Genomic DNA, 21,693 nt, shown 5'->3' on the forward strand with positions numbered 1-21,693 from the left:
AGCTATCTGGAAAATAGAGAGAAACATACCAGGATGAAACTAAATCACCTACCTCCTACTACTCAAAGACAACTACTGTTATTATTTTGAAATATTTTCTTCTAGTCTATTTTTCATGGATGATAGCCTGTGTGTCTATATGTGTAGTTGAACTTGATTTTCATTATTCATTTGAAAATTTAATTTTTCAAATAAAAATAGATAGGATGTGCCTATGGACAAAAATTTCAAAGTATACTAAAATAAATTTTAAAAGTAAGTTTCCCTCCTCCCACATAATACTGACCCCCAGTTCTTTCCCTAGAAGCAGCTATTGTTAAATCAGTTTCTTCTGTAATTGTACAGAGGCTAGTACATGCATATATATTCCATTTTTTCTTTTGTACAATTGGTATCATATCATGACGGTTGTCCTGATCCAAAAATTCTTGAGCATTGTTCCATATGATCCAGGTGGGACCGCTTCTATTTAATCATTATTTTGAATGATTTTAATTTTCTAGGTGTATCATAATGTGTTTATTCCTTATGGATGTATATCAATATTGCTTATTGTTATTTATATTGTTTTCAATTGTTGTTACTATAACAATGCTGAAAAATAAATATCCCTATGGCTTACCTCTCTGTGCATTTGCTTTTTTACTGAGGTTATTCTAATAATTTTTGCAAAAGTGTTTTGTTATTGAATAATAAAATAGAAGATTTTTTTTTTTTTTTTTGGTTCACAAACACAAGTATGACATAGTCACTTATGGTGGTTATTGTGTTAGTAGTAAGTTTTACAGGACTCATCAGAATTGTTTTTGGTTAATCTTTTATCTTGAGAAGAAGAACATTGGTGTAATCTTTTTTGGGGGGGTGGTCCTGAGGATTGAACCCAGGGCCTCACACATGCAAGGCAAACACTCTACTACTGTGCTACAACCCCAGCCCAGCATTGGTGTAATCTTATCTTTGTCCATATAAAGTTATATGGAATTTGTAATGAGGTCATAGGCCAGAATGCATTTTCATGATTAAATTATAAAGAATTTCATTAAAAAGTATATGATGAAAACATTAACTACTGTAATGTAAATAGTTTCTTGAAGAATATGAGCTGTCAGGATAACCACTGAGCAATAGAATTTCAGAGCTAAAGTGGATGTCCCAGTGCTCATCGAACAAAATAAGGAAACAGTGAGTGATTATTCACCTTTAACTGCTGGCAGGATGGGCCTGCTCCATGATCCTCCTACTACCTTGTGATATAGGTAATAAATTATAGGCATGCCATAGCTTAGATATAGTTTTCATTTTTGTCCTGAATTTCTCTGTTACCAAGTCATGAGACGAAGCACACTTAGAATTCAGACCAGATTTTCTGAGCTTAGTCTTCTATTGTCTATCTAATCATTGTTAGTTAAAATCCTACCATGTTTTTACTGTTGTGTTTCTATTTTTCACTTGCAGGTAAGTATATTCATTGTATATGTAATCTGTTGGGAAGCCATATGCTTTCTGCTCCAATTTCTTCTTAAACTCGCTATATTTAATATGTGGCCCTGATGGTTTGTTCATTTAGTAAGCAGATACTATGACCTATGAACTTGGTAACTTTCTCACAAGATTTAGGAACTGAATACCTAGATGTTAGATTAGGTGACACTGTAAAAGTGCTTCAAAAAATTACAATGACATTAATTTACACAGGATGCCAAGATATTTTTTTTTACAATATCTTTATTTTATTTTTATATGGTGCTGAATATCGAACCCAGTGCCTCACGCATGCCAGGTGAGCGCGCTACCACTTGAGCCACATCCTGAGCCCCCAAGATATTATAGAATAAAAAAGTTGTATGACTTTACATTATAATACTTTTAAAGTATAGCTTTGATTTTGTTTTCTCTCTTTTATAGTATGTAAAAGTGAATGCACGTTCAAGTGGGGGACCAAATTCTATCTAATATGATCAGCCTTTGGCTAAGTCATGGATTCTTTCTGAAAAAAACAATTTACATGTCTTTTTAAAATTTGGATACACAGACTTAGTTATAGATACAGCTTAACAGATAGTGTACTTCTCTTTTTTGGCTAGGATACTTTCAGAGAATTATTGTTTGCGAGCTGAGCATATCACATGGTTGACAGTATGTGGTATGTACCTTACACAGGACCTGTCATCTGAAAAGAGAAAGGTTCAATCTTTCATTCTCTGATTAATCCCACTCTAGCCCTTAGAAGTGATTATCGAGAATTCTTTTTTTAAAAATATTTTTTTAATTTTTGATGGGCCTTTATTTTATTTATTTGTATGTGGTGCTGAGAATCGAACCCAGTGCCTCACACATGCTAGGCAAGTGCTCTACCACTGAGCCACAACCCCAGTCCAAGAATTCTTGATAATTAAGAATCAGTCCCATAAATTAACAAAATAAAGGTATTGTATCCATCTACAACTTAAAAAATTAAAAATAAAAGAATCAGGCCCACATTTTTCTTATGTGTAGCTAACCAATTATAGAAAATCAATAATTGTGCATTTATGAAGTACTTTTGTGCACTTAACACTGTGCTGAGTGCTTATGTCTTTTAATTGTGACCAAAAAAATCTATATTATTATTGTTATCCTCACTTTGCAGACATAGAATCATAGACCCAGTTAAATGACTTGTTCAATGTTACATAGCCATTAAGTGACAGAATCAGGATGTGTAGCCAGGTATGTCTGGCCTAGAACTTGTACTCTAAGCCAAGCTGTACTTTGACCCTATGTTAAAAGAATAGGCTAAATGCCAACCTTATGTTCCAGTAGCTTATTCTAACTTGGAGTTAGTATAACAACTATACTATACTATAACATGTGGTTTTGAAACATTCTAATATGCTAATTTAGCATATTTACAGTTTCATTGTATTTTTGTCTTTTGAAAGAGTTGCCTTGGTCGTTAGCAATATATAACATGGGATTTATGGAGTTAACAGTTCTTGCTATTCTTTAGATAACTGTGAAGGGGATATTTTTATTTTTTTCCTGGGAGGATCTTATTGAGATATTTATAGAGATGTAATATAGTGTGCCTCTGAAAAAACTAACAGAGTGACCTTATTCTTTATATTTGAAGCTCCAGAATGGGAGAAGTAAAGGACAAAGACATTGGCCACTCCTTCAAAGTAAGACCAACTTTTCTTTATATTCATTTTTTATAAATGCTTGATAATTCAAGTAAAATGTTGCGTTTTTAGAGTTGACTTTTTATCTACTCCTTCTAATTAAGCTCTCAAAAGGAGTTAAATCCTTAAAATGTATTCACTGGCACTTACTTCTTGAATTAGTTCATTTAAATTTGAATACCATCTTACTCCATCGGGTGCATCATCTTGGTTATATTTTTAAGAGATGTGACATCAATCAACCTGAAATGAAGCTATGACCAGACCATATTAATATTAATAATATAGCTATGATAATAAGCTATGTTAAACCAAATACCTAGCAGCAGGAAGAAGAAAGGTTGACAGGTTCTTGCTTTATAGACCATTTAATAAAATCTGGATGCCCTATAAAAGATATTCCCCTTTCCTAAGAGGAAAGAAAAAAAGTAAAGTTAAAAAATTGGTTATTTCAACCCATGCAGTCTTTCTTCTCTTAAAACATCAGCACTTGATCAAATGACATCATGCTAGGCAGAGTGTTCTACCACTGAGCAACATCCACAGTCCTTTTCTAAATTTTATTTTTTGAGACAGAGTTACTAAGCTGCTCAGGCTGGCATTGAATTTGCCATCCCCCTGCCTCAGTCTCCCAGGTAGCTGGAATTACAGACTGTGCCTGAGTCCACAACATAATTTTTAAAATGTTTCTTCTTTTGCTTGTCTAGAGGATTCCCTGAAGTGAGGGCTGAGACTCACTTTTACTCTGATAAAGCAGCCAGTTGTGCTAGAGGACACCAGGAATCAGGGACTGATGGGCAGTGATGGAGGGCTGCAGTTTTATGCAAGTAGCTTGGAATTTGTCCTCTGCTTAGTAGGGGATCATGAACGTTTAAGTAGGGCCGTGGCCTGATGGGAGCCTTGTGTGGCAGGCCTCTTGCCAATGCCTTATGACCCAGCCTACTGCTGTCAGTGTGCACCTGGAAACTTAGAAGCATTTTGGCAAAATTAGCCAGATGGTGTGGTTCATGCCTATCACTCTCTACCTAGTATTCTGCTCTCCAGCAAAGGCTGGTGAAAAGCTAATTAATTCCTGAATCAACACCCTATTTCTTAAAACATTGGTGAGATGGTTCAAATTAGCTTTTTATTTTATGATCTCCTAGTGTCAATATGAACTCAATGTCAATATGAAAACACTGGCTTCCTGTTCTATGATTATCAAACACATGTAAGCATTCCCTTTTCTACACTTTCTAAGCTGTTTGCTTTAGGTTTTGTCCAGTTTAAGAACATATAGGAAAATACAATATTGTGTGATGAGAATACTGAATTCTCCTTATCAGGTTAAAACTTTCTGACCACCTGGTCTTCACCTGGAGATGGGTAAGGGAGAGGTTTCTTTCACTTGCCATTAAGTATTTTTTCTGCATAGCCATAGTATAGCATGGATGCTTTTTATTTTTTAAGCAACCAGTTTCTTCAGTACAAGATTGGAACCTCAGGGCTGAGTATAGGCAGAGAAAGGGAGAGGGTTGAAGAAAATAGGCAAAAAGAACAGTTGTGATATAAAGAAACTCAACCTGCATTGATGTGGACTTTTTTCTAATGCTTTGTAAAAATTATTTCTCTCTCATCCCCCAGGAGAACCAGTAAAGACATCCATTCAGGAATCAGGAGCTTTTTTCCTTCAGGTACAGAATAAATTATCTGATGTGGTATTGTATTGTATGCACAGTGTCTGCAGAGAACACTGACTTCTTTAAAAATAACTACCAATAAAGAATTCTCTGTGACATCGGGACACCCTGCATGTTATTCTCCTGAGAACTCATTTGCCAAGGAAACTTCAGTCTAACAAAGAGAAAAATACTAAAGTGGATTCTGTTAGTGAACTTTGGAATTCAGGGAGACTCCAAAGTGACACCTCTTGTTTCAGCTGAGTGATTACTGAATGCACAGGAAGGCAGGGACAACACACTGAACTTTGATGTGTTCTGGCTTTTTCTTGGGTTGATACCTCTTCTCTTAGGAAGAGGCAACAGTACAACCATTTGTACTGGTTTGGAAAACTATCATTTATTTCTACTTTAGGTTACTGTGGAGACATATGATCCATTTTTTTCTCCCTGTTTCAAATGATCTTTATTCTGTAAAGCTAAGACATGCAAAAAGACTATAATTTTCATTTAACTTAAGTAAAAACTGAAATAACTTGTTTGTCTTAAGCACTACACTAATAGAGAAAAATTTTGGTATTAACAGAAAATGTCAGCTATGATAACTTCAGGCTGTATCTGCTGAGTGATTCAGCCAACAAAGAGATGTTTAAGGAACTTCAAAAGAAGAGATGGAATATAAGTGGGACCTTTTGGAAACAGAACAGTATCTAGAATCTTTAACAATCTCTGTCTTTCTTTCCAGCACATCTCTGAAGAGATATACAAGATGCAGAGCAAGCCCCTTGGAATTTGCTTGATAATTGATTGCATCGGCAATGACACAGGTAGGTGTGGAAGCCGCAGATTGATTGATGCTTCCCAGTGTGATCATGGCACAGATGAGTTGTATTCAATAGGGTTATCAACATTAGCTTCTGTGACAAAACACCCTAGACTGTGACATTTGTTTTTCACTTATATCATAGTGTGGTGTGGATTGGAATGGGGGAGCTTTGCTCAGCGTGGCCACTCAGTGGCTCCATCACCTTCCAAGGCTGTGGAGTCTTCTTCAGGGTCCTCTCCATCTGGCTGGTAATTGAGAAAAGAGAGAATGTGTGGAGGATCTCATAACAGATTTAGAGACTGGATCTGAAAGTGATATGCATCATTTTCCCCCACATTCTCTTGGTTAGAACTCATTTGTGGGGCTCCAGCTAACTGGTGGACATGGATAAATTGGTCTAGCTATGTGTTGGGAGGAAAATGAAATGAATTTGGGGACCCCAAATGAAATGAATTTGGGGACCCCTAAAGCACCAATGAAGGCTGGTGCTTTGGTCTTGCCTTTCCATCCTGGATACTATGGCAGGGAGGAGTCCTGGGATTCAAGGAACATTTATAATGGAAGGCATTCTGGCTTCCAATATTATCAGATAATCTTCACTTTCCTTGGGGACATGAAATATATGATAAATGTGTGTGTTGTTTAGAGGACTTTGAATATTATGTGAGCCATGAGTCACTTAGGTATGCATCCTTTACTTGGTTGTTGATGTACCTGGGTGTCACTGGCCTTTGGTCTGAATAGATTCTTTTGCTTGGCTCTTGGATGTCTGCTGGCCTTTGGTCTGAATAGATTCTTTTGCTTGGCTGTTGGAGGTCTGACTCAAACTGAAACACTGATGATGCATCAAAAGAGAACGACAAGAGCCCAGATTTGTGGAAGAACATTCTGTTTAATTATTTATCTCTTCCTTGTGGGGATGATCATCATAGTTCCACATTTTCCAGCTTCTCAACATTCTCTTAGAATGAGTCAGAACTATCTTTTAGTTTTACTTAAAATGTTACCATGGGCAGTTTTATGAAAAGGAGTCTAAGAGAAGGTCAAATTAGCAGACACAAGACTGAATTTCCCAGGATTTCAGCTATGATCCTGCTTTCTCATGTCCTATTTTTGGTCAGATGTGAGAAATGCTGTCTCCTCTGCTATAGATAAATGTCCTTTCTTTTTTAGCTATTAGTGCCCATATAAGAACGAGGAAATAACTTTCCAGTGAGACACTTTCTGTTTTAAAGGAGATTGTGTAATTGTCCTTTACTTGTAGTTGTTATCATTCTTGTTTGATTCACCAGCAGAAAACTTCCTAACTGGATATGATTTTCTTTGTTTTATGAATATCTATTGTATTGAAAGAGTTATAGAGATAAAGCCATGTCCTGTTTTAAATTGAAAAACTCAGTTATTTGTGGCTAAAGTCCAAAGTCTGTGCTTGCTTTCCTTTCTGAGTTGTGGGTCTTTTGTGGACAGAGACTAAATGCATATTTGTGTTTTTCTGCATTGTAGGAGTGTGGTCAGAGCTGGGTCCTAGAATATAATTGGCATAAGCTTAAACTATGGATCTGTAGTGCCCTAGGTTGTGGCCTTGGGCAACTTTTCTAGTATCTTAAGGCTTAGTTTCTCTATTGTAAATTGGATTAATAATAGGACCTATCTCATAGAGTGGTTGGGCAGAGTGAGTTCATACTTATAAAAAGCTTGGAACAGTGAGCGGCATATTGTAACCATGTACTAATGCCAGCTAACACTATTTTCTCATTTTGTTTCATTTTAGTTACAAAATACTAACCAAACATTCACCATGGCTTTATGCTTGGCATATGAAATCTGATTTCAGACAAGTGAGGGATCAGGATACTGAGGACCTGAGCCCTGCACTGAGCTCAAGTGTTAGTGGGGCAAGTTTCCACAGGTGTGGCATCCTGAAATGCAGGCAGTTACCTGAGAGGGGGTGAATGCTTGAGGGAAAACCCAGGTGGAGCACTTCTGTCAGTCATCAGTCTCAATGGGCTTGGCAGAGAAAGAAAATCTAAGTATAAAAGCTAGAAAGTAGGGGAGCAGAGACTGAGAAGGGAGAAAGATGGAAAAGGAAGGTAGAATTGGAAGTAGAGCTTGGGGAATACCTTTGGCCTGAGATGTGAGCAGGTACTGGCTTCGGGTGCATTGAGATGTCCCTTTCCTGCTCCTTGGCTACTGATGAGTCTGTATGTGAACCTCAGGAGTCAAAATGGTAGCTCCAGGCAGCAAGTCCTTCCTGGTCAGTAGACTCCTTTCAAGTTCAATATCTCAATGGTAGAATTCTGGGCTAGATTGGGCTTGGGTCAGTAAAGGGTATTCCAGATGCTCATCACTGCCCTTCCCCTGAGGATCAGCGTTCTTTTGACTCAAGCCCTTCTTGCCCCTCGGAACAAAACAGATAATTTGGCTTGAGGCACAGGTGGCTGATTAATGGATAGGAAACAGGACAACACACTTCTACTCAAATGGGGGTGTGCCCTGAACCCACTTATTCACTTAGCTGAGGCTTAGAGCAGCAGGGGTGTGTTAATTATCATGAAGTGGAAGGACACAATCTCCCCTTCTCATACACTCTCTCTAGGCCTCCAGTTCTTTGTTTCCACACCCTCACCTTCTGGGGACTTTTCACTGAGAACTCTGGACCTGGAATCCTGCTTTGGTAGAAAGTCGTCCCAATCAGGTGCAGCACACTTTATTTCCACCGTATTGGTAGTTGGTTGTCTTCATCTAGAGCGATTATGTGGGGTTTTTTTCTGATTATTTTTTTTCTGATTATTTTTCTTATCCAATAAATGTTTATTGAGCACCTACTGTGTACAAAGTACCACTCTTGGCCCAGTGCAAAGCCATTGTGGAGGCAATGAGGTGGAGTCTGCTTTCGAAGCCAGGCTGTGAGTAAAGACAGGGTTATTCTATGTGACCTGTTTTTGAGAAGAATCCTCATAGGGGTCAGTAACCTCTTCTTGAGGCAGACATTAATGCTTAGGGATTTGGGACTAATTACGTCAGTTTGATAGAATTAAAAAACAAGTCTATCGTGCCTTGTGGCCTGTGTCAGTGACCTAGCAAAGGCTGGCCTATGCTGGGCCCTGATTGGCCATTTGAGTACCAGACTCTTGATCTTGTTAGGAATGTGGAAACAAATATATCACATTGCTGATAGGTGGACTTTGAGAGTTGGGCGGAGGCAAGCAATGTTTTCCAGGCTTCTGAGTAAAAGATGGTGTTTGCAGATTTTAAGAAGTTTTTTTTCCCCTTTCTTTTTTTTCTTCTCTGCTATTTCTGGAAAGCTTGATTTTTTTTCCCCTGTGCTTTAAAACTGGCTAACTCTTCAGTTTTCTAGCAGACACTGCAGATTTCCTCTTCTAACAGGGCAACAGGAGTATAGTGGAGACCCTTTGCTGGTGCTGCTGACTTGAACTTGAACTCTTGGCTTCCTTTTCCTCTTTTTCTTTTAATGGAATAGGTGGAATCCTGACCAGTAGCATTTTCTTGTAGTAACACTTATAGGAAAATCTCTGCGAGGGGATCAGAACAACCACTGTGGCCTCTGCTTGTGAGCTACAAAGACAAGTGGCAAGTGACATGCCAGATAGTAGATGGAGGCTTTGTTCAGATGGAGCAGTCACTGCATGCTTCTGGCCACCTGGAAAGCCAAGGCAGTGGAGCCTCCTTGTTTTTCGCTCCTGGTGTTACTATACCATTATGGAAGGCTTCCTCCTGCAGGCAAGGACCAGGAGTCTGTGATTGGGCTTTTTTTTTTTTTTTTTTTCCTGGGCATTCTTATCCTCTGGGACTAAGCAGCTATTTACTTGAAAGGCTACCATCATTAATGGAACTTCCCTTTAAAGCAGAGTCACTTGGAGGCTGTCCTACTTAGCAATCCCTTATTTCACAGCATCCATAAATTTAGAAGTTTCTAGAGTTTAGGAAGATAACACGCTACATATACTGTAATTTATAGAACACTTTAGTGTGGCCCAGGATAGCACCCCATAGTCAAATATGTTAATATTTTGGTAGCAAAATGAATGAATATTCACCACTAAATGGGATAGATCTCATGGGTTCAGAAAAGGTTTTGCCACCAAATGATTTGGGGGAAAGAACTTAAGATTTTCTGAGCTTTTCAGATGCTACAATTGTGGATAAAGGACTGTAGATATGTGGAAGAACAAAGTATTTTTAGGTTGTCTGGGGTACTCTGAAAACCTCTCTTGACATGCAGCTGACATATTTATTATTGATATGATTTTCTCCAAATATAAGTTGGTCTGGAAGGAATCACTAGTAATCATCTGTGCTTTATGAAGAAGACATTTAAAAAGTAGTTTATAATTTTGAGTGTATGTAGAAGTGAGCCCTCTGTGGCTTGGCTGAACAAGTGCAAGTTGATATATGCTAGGCAAATCTGCTCCTACCTTCTCAGTCAGTCTTCTATCTTTGCTTTCATTCATCATCAAATCTACTTGGTGATGGAGGGGGTGGTCCTTGGCCCTGTTTTTTCAGGTCCCAGCTTAAATTATACCTTTTCCATGGTGCCCTCTCCAGTGTTTTAGATCACACTGATCTTGCTTCTCTAACCACCTACTTTTCCTAGATTGAACCATGAATCTTGTGACATTTCAGTCATTTTTTATGTACATTTATAGGCTTTATTTTCCCTGAATTAAAAGCTCCTCTAAGGACAAGAATGATTTTGTGTTCTTGATCTGTATCCCAGTGTTTCTATAAGGTAAAAAGAGTGGAAACTTAGTAAAAGCTGAGTACTGCAGTCAAGTCAATATGAGAAATGCTCTGTAATTGTTCCCCTTTTAGAGATTCAAAAAGTATATCCACCTGGTAAGGTCTTTGGGAAGTCCTGCATAGAACTATTTTAACCTTGTCAATCTTGCATTTTCCACACAATTGGACCTCAGAACACCCTTTCCCACTCAGAAAATCCTGCCCATCATGTATTCTGCTCATGTGCTTTATGTTTATTGAACCCAACTTAGTAAGGATGTTTGATAAATTATTGTAAATTCTCTTATTTATTCTATTAATGGAGCCCTTTTCAGGGTAATTGTGAAGATAAGTTGCCCTCATTTAGATAAAAATGAATTTTAAATTAATGAGGTCATGGCATTTCACTGGATTAAATTCCTCAGGCTTAATTATGATTGCCCAAACCTGTGAGTAGTGCCAATGATGGCCCCTCTACCAGAAACCCTGTACTAACTGCAAAGCCAGAAGAAGAAAACCCATTATTTTAGAAGGTCTTTTCAAAGTTGAAATTTACCAAGCTAGGTCTAGGGTGGGAGTGGGGTGTCCAGGATATGTAGAAAGAGAAGTGGATTTCTGCTTTTTGTTGAAGTTTTTTATTTTTTCCAAACTCAGCACCCAAGTTTTTCTTCCCCTATTTGTTGGTGAAGACATGATAGTGAAGTGGTATATGGGACACAGAATCTATCTGCCCTGAGCCCATTTTAATGAGAATGTAGAGACCTCCTCTGATCTCAAGAGACAGCTTCCATGAAGAGGCTCACAGGCTCCCTGGCTTGGAGTTTGAAATGGCTTCGTTAATCTTTTGATTTGTCTCTTATATTTGAGTAAATATTCAGTTTGCAAGCATCTTTACAGAAATCTCATTGGCTCCTTACAGATACCTTTCGAAGAACAAGGTTTAGTGTATATCCCAGTTACTTGGGAGTCTAAGGGAGGAGGATCACAAGTTTGAAGCTGCCTGGGTTACTCAGAGATACACTGTCTCAAAAATAAGATTTAAAAGGGCTGTGGGTGTGATTCAGTGGTAGAGTACCTGCCTAGCATGGGTGAGGCCCTGGGTTTGATCCCCACCACCACAGGACATAAAACAAACAAAACCTAAACATGGTTTAGGTATATTAGTATCAATCCCATTTTACAGATGAATAAACAGAAGCTGTAATTTACTCAGTCACACTGTCACAGCCCCCTTCATTCTGTAAATTAGGTTGGGCTGTCTGCTCTTGCTGGCGCAGAAGGAAAACAACAAATGCCAGCCTACATCCCTGCCCACCCTACCTCACCATCTAACAGAGGAAAATATACTAACGAGGAACGTTAGCTGTGGTGACTTTGGGCTGTGTCTGTTGGGTGACTCCCTCTTGACAGAGGGATATTGGAAAGCCACTCTGTCTTGTTGAGGCCCATCCAGATTTGGTGTTTTTCTTGGCTTAGTTGTGGCATCTGGGACTAGCATGGCTTTTGGTTTCATCTCTGCCTTTAGCGTTTCCCACCCGCCCCCTCCAATTCTCTTAAGTAAGGTTTTCCTGCCCCAGACCTCAGATTCCCATTCCCTTCTTAGTTCGCCTGCTAGTATAGATGGGTTCTCTTCTAAGATCAGGCTAGGTGGAGGCTCCAGGAAGAGGAGCGGGAGGAGGGGCATGAGCTGGAATTTACAATCTGATCTTGTGGTTCCAAGACTGGTTCCTCTTTTGCCAGCTGCCTACTGGTTGCCACATGACAGGGACTACACCAGGGAACCCAGATAAAGGAAAAAGCTAGAAGGCACCAGGACAACATTTCAGTCCCATTCCCACATAGAAACGTGTGAGGGACTGTGGTGAGCTCTCTTTCAAGGACTGTGATAAGGAAGGGCATTTATCAATGAGGAGAGAGGGTTTTGAAGGAAGGGAACCAGCTGGAAATAACAAGTAAACAAAAGAGCTCTGAATCTGGTGTTTCCCTGTTTGCTTCTGCCCCCTAGAGGAGAGATCACTCCATGAAGAGAAATGTGTGTCATGACAGGAAGTGTTTGGAAAGAAGTGGTAGTGACAGGGCTGCTCTCTTAGACTATATTATCTTGTTGTCCTGTGCTGTGTCCAGCCTAGGTATGGTACTGGGCACTGAACCCTTGGGCACAGCCTAGGGAGATGGCTAGGGTCACTGCAGCCAGGCCTTTCCACCATTCAGCATTCTTACCAGGGCAAGTGTGTTAACAGGCTATCAGAAACCTGAGAATCATGTGCTGATTCGTTAGAGGTTTATTAGCCTTCTTTGTATCTCTTCATTATTATTTTCATACTTAACTGTGACCCTAACAAGCAAAAGAAAAAAGTAACTACAGTCTTAAGTCAGGGTGACTGTCATTCCCTTTTCCTGATAGAAATCAAAGAACTCTTCTCATGAATTATTTATCTAACAATGTATACAAATAACTTCAAAATTTAGTAGCTTAAAACAACAATACTTATTTAATTATATTTATCACAATTCCAGTAGATCAGGAATTTAGGATCAGCTTAGCTGGGCTGTTTGGGCCCATTTTTCTGGTGATTAGTTGTCAGAAAGGGCCCCTGAAAACTTGGTTGGGATTGGAGGATCTGTTGCTAAGGAGATCCATTGCCATGGCGGGGAAGCTGGTACTGATTGTTGGTGTGAGGCCTCAGTTCTTCTGCGTTTGAGTCTCTCCAAGGTGCTAGGTGCCTGAGTGTTCTCAAGAAGCAGCATTGGTTTCCCCACAGGGCGATGCATTCAAAAGAGAGAAAAAGTCAAGTGGAAATTGTATCCTTTTGATGTTCTAGCTTTGTCAGTCCCATGCTATCACTTCTGTCACAAAATTAGAGATGTGTAATGGGTGGGTCAAAAGGACATGGATTTTTGAATGGAGAAGAAAAAAAGTTTCTATTTTCTATTAGAAAATATATAAATTGATTTATGAGGGTATGTTTATTCCTCCACTAAGGGTAGACTGAGCAGATGAGAAAAATGAACTTAGTTGCATCTGTAAGGCCATCCAAACTTCTAGAAGACAAACAAAAAGATTCTAAACAAGAGAATAGGAGGTAATATTTACTGAGCACCAAGAGTTTATTTGTACTGTTTTATCCTCACAACAGTCTTGTAAGGTGGTTGTCATTCCAACTAAAGCCAGAGAATCCCACTTTCTTGAAGTCATATAGCCTAAGGTGGTGGTAAGGTCAGGGCTGTCTGGATTAATGTCTGCTCTTGCTACTACCTTACACTGGCCCTCAGGATGCCTGGGAGAAGACTCTTTGGGGGTATTTTAGAGAATCTTGGCTAAGTCTCAGTTGATCAGGCAGAGGTTGGTCACACTGGGAAGCAGATTGTGATAGGAACTGGGAAGTCCAGAAATGGTCTTGACTTAAACCAAAGGGCTTCTGAATCAGTCCATGGCAGGTTGAAGGAACTCATGACCTGTGCTGCTATTTCTACAGCTATTTGGATCTAGGCTTGGATTTGTACTCCACAAACACTTCCATTCCAGTATGTGTGGGTTATTGTTAAGACTTGTTATTTTAAGAAAGAGCCTTTTTAAAAATCCCCAACTTTGTTTCAGTTGAAAAGAAAAAGATTTTGTTCTTCTTGTTTGATTGGACTGGAGTGGGCTGTCTGTGCCTATGGTCACATATGCTGGTGGTGTCAGTGGAGAACAGACCAGCCTTGTCAACCTGGGGCATGAAAGTCACATATTTCATATTTTGGATTTCTTCTTCCTGTCCAGTTTTCAGGCCCCTTAAAATACTGTCACACAGAAACAAAGAAGAAAAGGAGACTAGACTAGATACCCAGTTCCTAGCATTCCAGTTTCTTGGGCTTTTCTGACTCCAGTGTTGTTTTCCATGTTTGTTTATTTTCTCCAGAAGTTCTTCGACACACCTTCACTTCCCTGGGCTATGAAGTCCAAAATTTTTTGCATCTTCGTGTGAAAGACATAAGCCATATCCTTCACCAAGTTGCCAATCTGCCCCGACACCGACACCATGACAGCTTTGTGTGTGTCCTGGTGAGCCGAGGAGGCTCCCAAAGTGTGTTTGGCGTGGATGAGACTCACTCAGAGTTATCCTTGCATCATATCAGGAGGATATTCATGGGGGACAAATGTCCTTCCCTCATAGGGAAACCAAAGCTCTTTTTTATTCAGAACTATGTGGTGTCTGAGGGCCAGAAGGAAGACAGCAGCCTGCTGGAGGTCGATAGTCCAGCGATGACCAATGTGGAATCCAAGGAACCAAAGCCTGGGCCAAGCACGGTTCACCGAGAAGCTGACTTCTTCTGGAGCTTGTGCACTGCTAGTGTGTCCCTGCTGGAGCAGTCCTCTAGCTCACCCTCCTTGTACCTGCAGAGCCTCTCTCAGAAGCTGCAGCGAGAAAGGTGAGCCACCGAGGAGACCAATCCTGACCTCATTTATTGTCCTGCTACCAAATGTTTGATGTCATGTTTGATGCCTTCCTGGAGGAAAGGGATTTTTCTTTCCCCATTAGGCTTGTCTTAGGGGTATAATATAGACCAGTTCAACTTACGAACACTTTATGTTAGCCAGCTTGTAGTTTGGATATTTTTCTTTAAAGCTCAGAAATTTTAAAATTTCTTACTACAAGAACAATACATAAAATCATAAATATAGATGCTGAAAACAGAATGTAACAAGCATTTGTAATCCTCCTAACTAGAACCATCCTCTGTTAACCAAATGTTAGTGTACCACCTTCCAGGCATTTTTTTTTTGGGGCGGGGGGGATTCCCACACAATCCTAGATACAACCCATATGGAATCATCATTGACTATTACTTTACAACTTACTTTTAGTTTGCTTAATGGTAGATCACAAACATTTTTGCATGTCAATAGTCACATTGGGACAACATCATTTTTAATTTTTGCAAAGCAGCTACCAATATGGCTATAGCTTATTTTACTCAACTGACCCTTAGTCATCAGATACTGTTTTACTTTTACACAAAGAAAGGGTTAAAAGCATCTTTACAGCTTGACATCTTGCTTATAAGAATTGTTTCCATGGAGTGAATTCCCAGACATGGAACCACTGTGTCAAAGGGCATGCAAGCTTTGGATACCTCTGACCTAATTGTCTTCTAGGACACTTATGCCAGTCTCATATGAGAGTTTCTATGTCCCTGAACTCTCACTGATAACTGCATGCTCTTTTTTTTTTCCATGTTTTGACAGTTTGATGGGTGAAAAAATGGCATCTGACTGTTCAGGTCTGCAGATTGTTGTTACATACAGTAATCACCCTTATCTGATGCTTTGCTTCAGTCACCGTCAACTACAGTCTAGAAATACTAGGTAGAAAATTACAGAAATAACTTACTCATAACTTTTAAACAACTTTTATACAGAATATTGTTGTAATTGTTCTATTTTTATTATTGTTGTTGTTAATCTCTTTCTGTGCCTAATATGAAAATTAAGCTTAATCATAGGTATGTAGTTTTGGGAAAAGCATAGTATATGCAATGTAGATATATGGTGCTAGCTGTGGTTTCATGCACCCACTGAAGCTCTTAGAATGTATCTTCTGTGGATAAGGGGCTGCTGTAAACATTTTTGATGTTTATTGTCAAGAATGCTTTCCTAAAGGAAACACTGGCATCCTGGTTTCTAGATAGGCTGAGGGAAGCCACAGTATACCTTAAGTGGCCTTTGTAGTGCCTCTTAATTATAATTGAGAATGATATTTTTGAGCCGCCTGTTGAATGCATTCTGGGTTGTAGCTCTGAAGACCCAGGAACAAATCTCACAGCTTTCTTTCCCCAGCCCCCTCCATGGTGGTGCAGCAGGAAGGGAAGGGCCTTAGCAGGAACAAGTCGGACTTCAAAGGTTGATGCTCTATGGGCCAGTGGTATTATTGACCCTTTACACCCATCCTGCATTTGCATAGTTGACCCAGGTGGGTTATGGTCCAGCCAGTGTGTTCTCAGAATAAAATTCTGCTCTCTACAGAGAGAGAACTGTGGCTGTTGGACCAGTGCCACCAACTGGTTTGGATCATTCTTGAAGCAGCTTGTGGAATGTCTAGAAAGGAACAATTTCAAAGAACTTTCACATCTGTTGGCTTATTTTACTCTAATGACAATATGTCTTCTCTTTGATATTTGCTTGACATCAAAATTTGCCTTTCTCATTTCCTCCAGAAAACGCCCACTTCTGGATCTCCACCTTGACCTCAACCGCAAAGTGTATGATTGGAACAGCAGAGTTTCTGCCAAGGAAAAGTACTGCCTCTTTTTGCAACACACCCTGAGAAAGAAACTCATCCTGTCTCCCACATGAAAACCCCAAACCTTTCTTCACCTGGAGGTCTCCATCTCTAGAGAGAGAGTGGTTTTCAAGCATGCATGCATGTGAATGGTATGTGGAATAAGATCCTATACAATGCTGAAATTATCTTCTATGAGGAGTGCTTGACTGGAAGTGGGGTTTGAACTGTCTGAGAAGAAAGTATCGGCATCTGTTGCTGAAAGAGCTGGCCAGGTCAGCCTTGGGAGGGAAAAGCTTCAAAACAACAGTTGAGCACTGTTGAATTGGGCAAGTACCAATCAAGTGAACCCAAGATACAGAGATCAGCTTTTAGAATGTATCCAGTTAACCTGTGTGTATCCATACTCCATCTTAAAAAGTAAAATGCAAATGCAGATTGAGGAAATCAGAACACCACAAACACGGTCTTGCCTTCTAGAAACAACCACAGTTAACCAAAACTTTGTGTATCACCTGGCAAATTTTTTTCCTGCTCCCAAGATTTAAGTGTAAGAGAAAGGTTATCTTAGTCCATTTGGGCAGCTACATAGAGGCTAGCAAATCCAAGGTGCTGTCAGATCCTGTGTCTGGTGAGGGCCTTCATGGTTTTCAGAGAGCTATCTTCTGTTCTCAAATGGCAGAAAGAGAGGGAGGGGTTGGGGAGGGAGAGAGACAGAGAGAGAAACTTGCAATATACCTTCCTGTCTGATTTTGAAACAATTAATCTATTACGCCTTCCTGCCTGAAAGGAGACTATGCTTTCAAAGGCAAGTTTAAATGTGAAATTTAAAAAAATAATTCTTACCCCGTAAATAGAAATAGCATGTCAATTAAAAATCAACTTTTAAGATTCAGTGCTAGTTGAACTGAAAAATTCCACTAAAACTTTGATCCTTAAATTAAAAAGTGAGAATTAGAGTGTTACATTATTTCAGTAAATACTTCAACTACTACATAAATTGCTAAAGTTCCAAATAAAACTTTAGTAACCAATTAATTTGTGATGTGAACAACAGTCATTGGAAACACATGCCTTTTGGTGGAAAAGTGATTCCAAAGAAAAACAATAGTTGGTACAAACATTTCCATGAAGCAACAGGCTGGGAAGATGCAAATTCAGCTACTGAATTGACCTTATCTATAAAAAATATTTAACCTTTGCTCAGTGTTAAAGTAACTGAGAGACAGCATTAGCCAATCCATTATCAAGGAAGTATTCTTCTGCATGAGGGAGATTAGAGAATATTGACAGACTAAAACTTAATATAGACAACACTGGTCACTAAAGCCAAAAGAACTTGACTTCATCCTGGAGCACAAAACACAATTTGTCTTTGGTGCCACCTACAACATGTTTTGTTATCATGTTGAGACTTCTCATTCAATATTGTATTGGCAGATTTAGATAATGTTTGAACAGGAAAGAGGTAGTATAGTAAGCAGTTATTTTAAGGGTATAATATATTTTAATGTATTTAGAACTGTAAAGATTTGAAAACACCACTTGAAACGTTCAATTATACTGCTGCATTTTATGGACATAAAATGTATGCAAAGGAAACATCTTTAAATATGGGTGATTTGCTGAAAGAGTAGGATCTTGATGTCTTTACTAATTTTAATGACAAGACATACATATGTGTGTTCATGTAATTATATGATAATTAAATAACTTTAATATTAAGAAATAAGTTGCTTAGAGCCTTGCTAAATTTCTGAGGCTGACCAAGAACTTGTGATTTCCTGTCTCAGCTCCCAAGTTGCTGGGATTACAGGCGTGCACTACTACAGCTGGCTATTATTTCAAGTAATCTTGCTGTTATTGTTTAGTGAGTGGGGGACTCCTGCAGTTATCTTTATATTTAATCTTTGCTTAGGGGCATCAGGAGGAAATACTGTGTCTGTGTGGCCCTGTGAACCAGCACCCCATGTTAATTATTATAGAGAGAATGTAAGAGGAATCTTAATACAGCTTTGGTTGCCTTCTGCAGTTCCATCTAGACCAAGTGACAAGCATTTTCCATTTATTCTTTTTACTATCATAAACAATTACAGCACCTTGTTCTTTTTTTGAGGCAGTAATTTACCGCAAAATGCCATGTATAGGGGCTGGGGTTATGGCTCAGTGGTAGAGGGCTTGCCTAACGTGTGAGGCACTGAATTCAATTCTCAGCACTGCATATGAATGAGTAAAATAAAGGTCCATTGACAACTAAAAACTATTTTTAAAAATGCCACGTATAGCATCTTCTTTGCTTCATTCCAATATTGTAAATACTCAAAAGAAACATAGTACTTATTTATATAATTTTTTAGTTTTGTAGATGTTCATATGTTACTAAGATAATATAAATAAAGCTATAAATTTAGCAAATTAATTTTTTTTCTGTACTGGGGATCAAAACAAGGGCCTCATGCATGCTAGGCAAGCACTCTACCACTGAGCTACATCTTCAACCCACTATCAAATTAAATTTCTATATGTAAATATTGATGAGTTTACTTAGACACTTTATTCATTTACCTGAAATCACAGATCTAATTCCAAGCATCAGTCAATCCCTTAATCTCAATGAAATGAGTGATGAGTGTTTTCTTTGTGAGTCTTGCTTACTAACAAGGGGTGTTTTGCATGAAAGGAAGAGGGATTGTGATTACAGACCCAAAATGCATGGGAGGAATGAGGCCTTGCCTTCCCTTCCCTACATCAGAATTGTTTTGAGGATGAAATGAAGCTTGCTTATGAGCATATTTGGTTATGCCATTGAATGTAAGCTATTAGGCAGGTTGTACCACATCTTGAAGAATCCATAGTATTTGAACAGGTTGAGGTGAAGAAGAGGAAGTGTTGCAGGAGAAGACATGAATCAAGTGAGGGAGTACTTGTGACAGAGCCCTGTGAGACAGTGTGAGTAGTGGTGAGTGGTAAGCTAGGAGATAGCTGTGGTGTATGTGTGGGGAACTTTGAAGACCACTGTATTTGTCTTTTATCCAGTTGTCCTATAAGTTATTTTCCTTATTTTAAAGTGGAATCTTTGATTCCTTCTTTTATGCTTGTATATAAGCATTGGATTTTCAAGTGCTTTTCTTTTTATTTTTCACTGTCTATAATTTTTAATGAAATATTTTCAACATAGTAAGAAACAATTCTGAGTGAAGGGTCATGCTGATAAATTCATAAATGAATAAAGTGTCTGTTTTATTTATTAAACTTATTTATTACCTGTTTAAATAAAATGTTCTAAAATATACATGGAGACTTATATTTCTTTAAGGCAATATAAGAGATAAGAAAGAACAAAATTGGTGGTTTAGAGGAAGTCTGTACTTTCCAGTTACTCCACAGCTTGGGATTTGAGCAATGGGAATACTGCTCAGCTAGATGGGTGACTGAGGGAATTCACCAAAATTCAATAGAGGATGGTCAGACATAGAGAAACTCAGAAATTCTGGTGTTTCAAACAGGACTAAAAAGAGCTCATCAGTGTCAACAGAGGGTGGCAGCACCTCCAGGTCACTGCAGAGAGGAAGGACAACACAAAGGGAGAGAGAAACACAGCAGACAAATTTGGCACTGGAACACCTGTAGAATAAAAAGGCAGCTGGAACTTAGCTGATCCAGAGGCTGCACAGAAAGCTGATGCCCTGGATCTCTCAACATGGGAGTGAAGAGCTGAGGCAGTGAGACAACTGGTAGAGGTCATGAAGGAACTTGTTGCTGCAGGAACCCAAGAGAGCATTGTGAATACTGTCATACTGTCCCAGCCAGTGTCTACTGAGGCATAGGGTGCACCTCGCAATTGAAACAGGCACAGAGAAGATTGTAATCATGGAGATTTAGGTCAGAGATACAATAGGGAGTACAGCTCTTTCCCTTCAAGTCTGTTGGCTTGGACCACCAGCTGAAGAGGGTCAGGAAACCTGAGATGCAGCTCAGGAAGGCCATATTCACAGGTAGTAGAGTGTCTGAGATGCGCTGTGCCCACTTCATCCAGGGTGGTTGGTTACCCAGACCTACAAATAGAATTCTGGGGAGGCTCCTGAGATCCACATGCCCAGAAGAGATCAGCAACTACCTGATCTAGTTTCTCTGGAGTAGATACCATCTGACAAAGTTCCAAAATTCTGATCAGAGCTAGACTTCAGCCAATGGAACTTCCCATTTAGAATTCTGCAGAAGCTCCACCCTGGGAGCACATCTGTCTAGTCTGTCCAGACAAAACTCCAACAGACACTGCTTCCCATTCCATTCTACTTAGTACTGGTGAGTAGGGAAGTCGAGAAGCATTTCAATCTGTTTTGATTTCAGGCCACTCCAGTCAGCAGCTTGGTGAGCAACACAAAAACGAGAAAGGGTTTAATAACCCTCAGCCCTTGCTTTCTCTAAGGGGTGCATAACCCAAGAAGAAATGGAAAGAAGGACAGTCTGGAAGTCTGGTATAGTCAATGAACGTCTATCCTTGTCAGTAGTTTCAACCACCTTTCTTCAATTTTTCTTTAAGATTTTTTCTTGTATTTGCTGATACACACACACACACACACATATATCTTTTTATCATTTTTTTCTTTTTTATTATCTTTTTGTTAATATTATTTTTTTTGGTACTGGGGATTGAACCCAGGGGCACTCAACCACTAAGCCACATCCCCAGCCCTTTCTATATTTTATTTAGAGACAAGTTCTTGCTAAGTTGCTTAGGGCCTTGTTAAGTTGCCCAGGCTGGCTCTTGAACTCTCTATCTTCCTGCCTCAACCTCCCCAGCTGCTGGGATTATAGGCATGCACCACCACACCTGGCTTGTTTTGTTTTTTGAAGGTATTTTTAAGTTTTAGTTTTTATCTCTTGTTAATTTCTCCACTTTCTTCTCTCTGTAATAACCAAATTATCTTGTTCTTTCTCTATCTCAGTCTGTATTTTGTTTCTTTTATTTTTTCCTCTCTCCTTCTTTATGTCTTCACATGCTACTTCTCTTCTCTCCTTTCACCTTTTGAATATTCCTTTTT

At 39.2% G+C, this 21,693-nt stretch overlaps 1 protein-coding gene and 1 long non-coding RNA gene across 14 annotated transcripts in view; one reads left to right on the top strand and one right to left on the bottom strand.

The window, feature by feature from the left end:
• Positions 1-21,693, top strand: part of Cflar (CASP8 and FADD like apoptosis regulator) — a 55,801-nt gene that overhangs the window by 23,576 nt on the left and 10,532 nt on the right. For 12 of the 13 annotated variants that reach the window (XM_048808288.1, XM_048808291.1, XM_048808285.1 and 9 more), the window contains 6 exons: positions 3,113-3,161; positions 4,785-4,834; positions 5,565-5,646; positions 8,242-8,340; positions 14,288-14,798; positions 16,584-16,800. In XM_048808288.1, the coding sequence (XP_048664245.1) occupies positions 3,113-3,161; positions 4,785-4,834; positions 5,565-5,646; positions 8,242-8,340; positions 14,288-14,798; positions 16,584-16,722 (930 nt within the window). In that variant the 3' untranslated portion in view covers positions 16,723-16,800. The remainder of the gene's footprint in view (positions 1-3,112; positions 3,162-4,784; positions 4,835-5,564; positions 5,647-8,241; positions 8,341-14,287; positions 14,799-16,583; positions 16,801-21,693) is intronic. The other variant, XM_048808295.1, reaches the window with a different exon arrangement.
• Positions 5,216-17,365, bottom strand: LOC107138605. The gene is made up of 3 exons (XR_001503023.2): positions 17,237-17,365; positions 8,112-8,117; positions 5,216-5,228 (listed from the first exon to the last, which is right to left on the bottom strand). It is a non-coding gene; the product is annotated as an uncharacterized LOC107138605 (long non-coding RNA).

This window comes from Marmota marmota, unplaced genomic scaffold (genome assembly GCF_001458135.2).
Source record: "Marmota marmota marmota unplaced genomic scaffold, marMar, whole genome shotgun sequence".
NCBI lineage: Eukaryota > Metazoa > Chordata > Mammalia > Rodentia > Sciuridae > Marmota > Marmota marmota.